Below are 7275 nucleotides of genomic sequence, written 5' to 3' on the forward strand. Positions count from 1 at the left end.
TAGGCACAGTAAAATCACGAATTTTATCAGCTCTCATAGCAAAAGGCACAAGCTGTTCTTTCATCCTGACAGCACAGGAAGTAATTTCTCGCACACTTTAGAACGGCATCCTTTCTCCTCAGAAGGAACCAGGCCCTAAGGGGGCTGAAAAACTTGGTGAACAGATCATCTCATTTTTAGGTGGAGTACATTTTCCAAATAAAAGAAAAACAAGCAGAACTTGTATTTACATTATTAACTTTGCATAATGCTATAAGGGTCTCCTATAAGGCACAAAAGCAAACTAGAATAAAAAGGCTGTGCTGATCTCACTGCTGCTTTTAACTCCACAGTGACACAGACAGGTTTCCGTGAGGAAAAGGTATTTTCTAGTTTAGCTATACCTGAATCTATCATAAAAAAAGGATTATTGATATTCACCTTAAGTAATAAAATAGCTCTGTCAATATCCATCCTTATTCCACTCCCCCCTCTCTCTAGCCATCATCAAGCACCATCGTCCCCCTGGATTTACCCTGACAGAAGCAGAACAGTCCTGTAGCAGCTTTTCTTGGACCAGTATTTCATAATTCCCTTTTCGGACACATTCAAACCCTGCCTGCCCTAACAGAGCAGAAAAAAAAATTAGAAAGGAACCGAAGCGATGCAGGAGCTGATGGAGGAGGCCCAGGGCTGGCGCGCACCAGCACCTCCGAGGCAAAAGGACGCTGTTTCGGGCAGCTCTCACACGCTGGGCTCGCTGCCCACCGTCCCACGACCGGGCCGCGGGGCGCTGCCTGCGCGTTTGCCGGGGACGGTGGGCAGCCCCAGCCAGGCAGGAAAGCACCAGGCTCGCAGAGTCACAAATATGCCCAAATAAGTGTGCTTTTACGCCACACCAGCAATCAAAAGTTTCCGGGCTCGGTATCTCTCCCGGAACGCTCCGCTATACCACCGTAACCCCGGCGAAGAGGACCCGCTCTCCTCTCCCCAGCACCGGGAGCGGCCTCGGCCCGGCCCGGCCCGGCCCGGCCCCCCTGAGGGAGCCACCGGCCCGGCCCGCGGCTGGCGGGAACACGCTGCCGCCCCCGCCTCCCCACCGCGCCTGCGCGCCCGCGCCCCGTCGCCACGGCAACGGCGGGCGGCGGCAACGGAGCATGTCGCTGCCCGAGCCTCTGAGGCGGCGGCTGGGCTCCTTCAGCCGCACCGTCTTCACCGACGGCTACCGCAGCGGCCCGCGGGACCCGGGCGACCGCGCAGGTAAGGCGTAGCGGCTCGCCACCAACAAAAATGGCGGCGGGTGCGGCTGGGGCGGGGGGGAAGCTTCCTGGGAAGGAAGATGGCGGCGTCAGGCGTCACCTGGCGGCCGGTGAGGCGGGGCCTCGTGCCGACGGCCGCGCCCGCCCGCCCGCCCCGGGGAGGGGCCGTGAGGGCGGCGTTGGCTCCTCGGCTGTCGCGCCGTTCCGCGCCGTCGGAGCCGCGCCATCCCCAGGGATAGCCGCCGGGCGGGAGGGCTGAGGTGCCGGCCCCAGAGCCCCGTCGCCCTCTTCCGGCTCCAGGGGCCCGGGGGAGGGCCTCAGGGCACGCCCGGCGGCCCAGGTGCCGGCCCAGCGGCCAAAAGCAGCGATGCCTTGTAGGTGAGGTCTGGCCTCGCCGTCAGGCGCGTCGTGCGGCTGCATCCGGGGGGCCTGGGGTAGCACTGCGGCGGCTGCTCTGTGCCCCTGCAGCTGACAGGCTGCGGCATCGCGGGCCTGGGACAGGCTTCCTTGGAACAGGAGACAGGGAGCAGTCTTGGTTTAAAACCAGGGGTGGAGAACACTCTGCGCCCACCTTTATAGCTTAGTAAGCGAGTCTGCATAAAATATTGCAGATAAAACCCATTGTTACTCACATATGGGGCACTGTGCCTGTGCCCAAATAAAAAGTGATATTTGTGCAGAACACATAACAAATAAAAAACCTGAGCTATCGTTTTAAGCTCAGTAGTCCTGCACAGTTATGACACCAGATGCTTAAAGCATGGAGCTAAGCTGTACTAAGCTAGAGTTAGGCAGCAAGAACTCAAGCTTGCAATATGCCAGCTTTCTCTTTATTTTTCCAAGTCTGTCGTAATGACCCATAACTCTTCATCATATAGCCAGCGAAACTTGGAGGCCAGCATGCCCCCTTTTCATACCTTTAGAGTGGGAGTAGCCATGAAGATAAAACACAACCTGTCTACATCTAAAGCCTATATTCATTTCAGCTGATAAACCCATTCCATGCTGATAAAATTAATCAAAAAGTCATTCTTATTTCAACAGGAGTACTCGTTTTCTGTGTGAAACTGTACTGCTAACACTTAACTAATTCTTCATTTGTTTTATCAAACAACACTGAAATTTCTAACTGCAGGAATAGCTTCTATTTTTAGTAATTTCTTTTCCATTTCCCATTATGGAAACTTTGTGAGTATCCAACCCACTGAAACCAACTGCAAATGTACCATTATCTTCTTGGAGATCAGGATTTCAAAAACTAAGTTTGCACATATATACCGTAGTGCGTTGCTCTAGCATCAAAGGATTGGCCATCGCAATGCTGTCTGGCTTTTCTGTGAATTTTAGCAATCCCAGAAAATATGCATTAGTTCAATTTAGGGATAGAAAGATTAATTAGAATTGGCTTATATTGCTAAACATTGATCCAAAACACAGTTTTAAAACTTGAGCAGAAGTTACAAATACCAATGCTATGTCAATGAAACCTTTAACATACCTAAAACATTGTCATCACAATTGAAGGCTCTTGGCTTCTCCGTTTTCAAGTAATACGGCCATGAACCATTAAATTTTCATCCAGTACATATAGGGCAGAAGGTTACCTGTAATTGGATGGTCATGGTTTTTGAAACAAAGAACAGCGTTTTAGAATTCTGTCTCGGTTCCCTCAGAAGTCTTCCTGATCTTTGATTCATTTATTAGGACAGCTGGGATAATTTTAGGTAGATAGTGAAACTGTTTGAGGTACCTATAGATTTTCATTCCTTTGCAGATGTAAGTATTGATGCTTAAAAATTGGATTATTGAAAAAATGTGTATTGGTTGTCTTGCACCTTGTATTTCAGTGTAACAAATCCCTGCCCCTCACACCCTACCCTTAAGGTCTGTCGCAGTTCTGTTCCCAAATCCTCCTCCCTTCCCACCTAGTCTAGTAGCTACCATGAATACTTCTGCAGCTGGCATAAAGACTTCTGGAACAGACTGTACCAGACTGCATGTGGCTGGACTGGAAACAGGGATGCCAGAGATGGAACAAAGGTATGAGAATGGTTAGAAGGTATGGAAAGAGAAGGCAATGTCAGAAGAGAGGTGGCTCTAAGGCTGGAAGTGAGACAAGGCAACTGTTCAGACTGATTTCCAGTTGAGTTATCACCATTGTGACAGACCGGGGCACAGGACTTGAGTACAAATCGGCAGATCACAGTGAATACTTTCTATACTTGCTGAGGTAGTTCCAAGTGAAGATGTGCCAACAGACTTCATTTGAGGAAAACCTGAGAAAGGAGACTGTTGGTAATTGAAGTAAAGTGGATGCGAGATCAGTTAACTAGAATATGGCAATAAAACTTCACCCGTTAAAAATGAGTGATTCGCTTAGAATGTCCTTTTAGACTTAAAACAAGGAAAAATTTAATCTTGAAGGTCTACTATTAAATCTTAAATATAGAATTTACTGCCTGCATGTTAGAGTTCAATATTTGCTTTTCTCTGTCTTGCATGAATGTATTTTGTTCTCTCCAGACTTTAAAGGATGTTTTAGGTTGATATATATTTGAAGTTCTTAGCTGTTGAGAAACAGAAGAATTACTGGCTTCTTGCAACTTCACTTCCATCCAAATGTCTGTTTAAATAAAGATTGAAAATTAAGAGTGGGCAATGCAAACCTGCTCTCTAGAAGTCCTTACTCAGGAGAATCGTCTACAAAATAACGATAATCCAGCATGTACTCATTTAAACTTTGGCCATTCTCTTAGGAACAGCAATGAAATAACCACCAACTCTTTCTACAATGTATACAGTGCTACTTGAGCTAAGCATATCAGTCAGAGATTGTGGAGTAAGCCATAAGCCACTAGGTAATCAACAATCAGACACTCGAATATATGACAAAGCGATAAAAATTCTGTCCTGTGAACTGAAAGTTTTCATTAGATTCCAGGAAACAGTGTAACTCAAGATAGGGTAAGAGGTTTTCCTCTGGATGTATAAAAATATTTTTCTTAACATTTAATTTGACTGGGAAGAGTGTTACTGCCCTGCTTGAAGCTAAGATGGAGCAGTATCTTTCTGTCATATTTATGGAAGGGAAGTATGGAACAAGCTAAGAGTGATAAAGACTTCTCTCTATCTACAGACAATGAAATACTTTCCAGTTTACCACTGCAGATGTCCCTCTATTTCAACGTTTATTTCTTCCCATTTTGGTGGCTCAGCACCGTTGTCACACTCCATCTAAAGGTAAGTCCTGAAAGAAGGTGATGGTTTGCAGATGTAATATGTTTCTGGTCAAACACCTCCTAGTGCTGAGATGGGAGCTCACTGGAGTTAAAGTTTATTAAGTTTATTTGGGAATTCCTCAAAACCGGAGGTTCGGGAGTATTTGAAAGCCAGTACAACACTGTCATCTTACAGTAGCATAGTGTCTTCATTTAATCACAAACAGTATGTTATGAAACAGCACAGCAGAACTTTCTACTTTCTTCTTCCCTCTAGTATCCAGTCTTGTCAGATTACTATAAGTTCATCCTGGTCACAGTCATGATCCTAGCCTCTCTAATAGAGGTCATTCGACTCTACCTGGGATACATGGGCAATCTGCAGGAGAAGGTATGTTACTGTGTGTAAATTTGTGCACGAGAGCTTTTTGGAGTTTAATGTAAATAAAATAGTCTACCAGTTCATCTTAAGAGATTCAAGTTGACAAGATGGTTATTTCTCTTAAGTTACAGTATGCATCTTCTATTCCCTTGGCATCAGCTTCCATGTTATTTTGTGTATTCCAAGAAAATTTCCCTCAGAAGAGAGCCCTCTCTCCCTAAAACTGTTTTGTCAGAAAAAGAAAGTATGGTTAAAAACACAGTATATGGAAATACTAAGTCACCTCACTTTGCCATTTCACATTATGTCTTGGCTTTTGGAAAATAAAAAAAAAAAATCCTTCACAAGATTCTGGATTTTTTCATTAAAAACTGGTAGTTTTTAACAGGTGATGTCTCCCTGTTACAGGTTCCTGAGCTGGCTGGGTTTTGGCTCCTGACTCTCCTCCTGCAGTTGCCTATAATTCTCTTCCTCCTATTTAATGAAGGTCTGAAAATTCAGCCACTGGAGCGAGCAGTCCATATTGTCTTTGCCCTCTTCCTTGCCTTCCAAGTCATTGCAGCCTTTTTCACCCTGAAAAGAATGGTGAACAAACTGGCAGTTCACTTCCGCCTTAATAACCGCCTGGAGGAACATCCTGTGCCTGATTTTTACAGCCTGGGTAAAGAGGAGAGAGCAGTTTCAGTGGCTGGTAGGGGCCCTGGTGCTGGCTGGGGATCACCCACTGCAGGCCTGAGAAGCTAACAGAGGCAGGCCTCGTGCTCCTACAGCTCTGTTTCCATTTTGTTGGGTTAATCTTTACCTTCCTACATCAGAGATATTAAACAAGATCTATTTTTTAAGAGCCAACATTAAACCTCAGAGATTGGAGCTCCACTCCACAAGAAAAATCAAAGCCAATTACATAGCTGGCTTGAATGGACTGTTTGTGGACTGTTACTGCATGAAGTGCTAACACAGCAGATTTGGTGGTTTTTACAAATTACAAAGTCATGTTGCATTTGTAAAACACACAGAAGCCTTTTTTCCTCACTGTTTGCACAGATTTGTTTTGTTTACAATAAATCTTTTATACATGTTTGTGTTGATACTAGTTTTGTCTCTATTCTTCCAGATATGTTGCACATATTTCATGTCCGGTATGACAGTTAAGCCAAAAGACACCAAACCTGAAACAACAAAGAACCCCAAGAAATCTTGAGGCTCAGAAATGTAAAGATAGCGAACAAAGACTATTTCAGAGATGGTCTTCCAGATAATTCCACCACTAGGAATTCCTTACTAATAAACTAGGGATGGAATTTTAAAGGTATTCTTTCCTCAAAACTCCTGCACTCATCTTCTTTGGCTTAGCTAGAGTTTTAACTATCAAGCCATTCAGACAGAGTTGGTGCAGTTTTCTCAAATGAAGGATTCAGTAAGTCAACAGTAACAAAATTATAGCCATTCAAAAAATTGGTTTATGTCACTGAAAGGCAGAGCCCATTTCTCACGAGCCAGGGTGTATACCAAGGTCCTCTCATTCCTGCTATTTCTATTAATGTTTAGACTATCTTCTCCAGTCTCAGTAATGTTCACTTTTTGTTTCAAGAGGGGATGGGGATCAAAAGCTAAATTAAGTTTTTAATCTGAATCCTTTGAGTCTTCAGCAGGGCAAGAGTCATCCGTTTTGAGAGCTGGCACAAACATCCAAACTGCTCAAGAGGAATGTAAAGAAGATGGGTCTGATGTGAAAAAAGCACAGTATACTTAAAGCTGCTGCATATCTAAAGCTTCTAGAACCTCTGGCAAAATGAGGGCGTTAGCTTGGTTTTATACCAAAACGGTTCATTTTCTCTTTAATCCATGAGTGAATAGTACAGTTAATTCTACTATATTTCCTTCTTTGTTTTTGTTATTGTGAAGCATATATTATCAGAGCACATACCCCTTTGTTTTTAAACAAACTACTGGCTTGGATTGGCTGTTGCACAGAAGAAGAGGATTTCTGTAAGAGTCTCTAATAGTGTCTTTAGCAGTTGATATAAAACATTTAGACCCCTATATTCAGAGCCTGCAAGAGAGACAGTGAGGTTTAAGCATAAGTTACATCATTTCAAAAGCACTTTTACAGCATTAGAAACTCCTTGTAAAAACATTCTTAACTGATGCAATGGGAACATTGCACATATTCTCATGTCAACCACAATTACGCTGCTAGAGAGTGCCAAGGTCAGGGCTGATGAGCTACAGGAGAAGCTTGGTAGGATCCATTACAATAACAGATAACAGCATAATGGGCCCTGGCAGGCCAAACAGAAACATCAAATAACTTGGAGCCTGTTTTCTTCAGTAACTGTGAACTGTAACTCAGGTGTCTTAGTGCCTTGGTAGCCACACAAGAGCTGCCTCTTGCTGCCCGGATATGATGGGACTAACACCAAAGGCTGTCCTTCCT

General features: G+C 44.5%; 1 protein-coding gene across 3 annotated transcripts; it reads left to right on the forward strand.

The window, feature by feature from the left end:
* The first annotated feature begins 1109 nt into the window (after positions 1-1109).
* TMEM17 (transmembrane protein 17) lies at positions 1110-5873 on the forward strand. Of its 3 annotated transcripts, XM_075446207.1 has the most exons (5): positions 1153-1239; positions 3168-3278; positions 4375-4478; positions 4734-4847; positions 5247-5873. In XM_075446207.1, exons 2-5 carry the CDS (start codon positions 3236-3238, stop codon positions 5580-5582), a joined length of 597 nt encoding a protein of 198 aa, XP_075302322.1. In that variant the 5' UTR covers positions 1153-1239; positions 3168-3235; the 3' UTR covers positions 5583-5873. The 3 variants fall into 3 exon arrangements, with proteins under 3 accessions (XP_075302304.1, XP_075302322.1, XP_075302313.1); XM_075446189.1 differs by lacking the exon at positions 3168-3278 and having other exon boundaries at positions 1110-1239; XM_075446198.1 differs by lacking the exon at positions 1153-1239 and having other exon boundaries at positions 2274-3278.
* The last annotated feature ends 1402 nt before the right edge of the window (positions 5874-7275 follow it).

Source organism: Opisthocomus hoazin, chromosome 2 (assembly GCF_030867145.1).
Source record: "Opisthocomus hoazin isolate bOpiHoa1 chromosome 2, bOpiHoa1.hap1, whole genome shotgun sequence".
NCBI lineage: Eukaryota > Metazoa > Chordata > Aves > Opisthocomiformes > Opisthocomidae > Opisthocomus > Opisthocomus hoazin.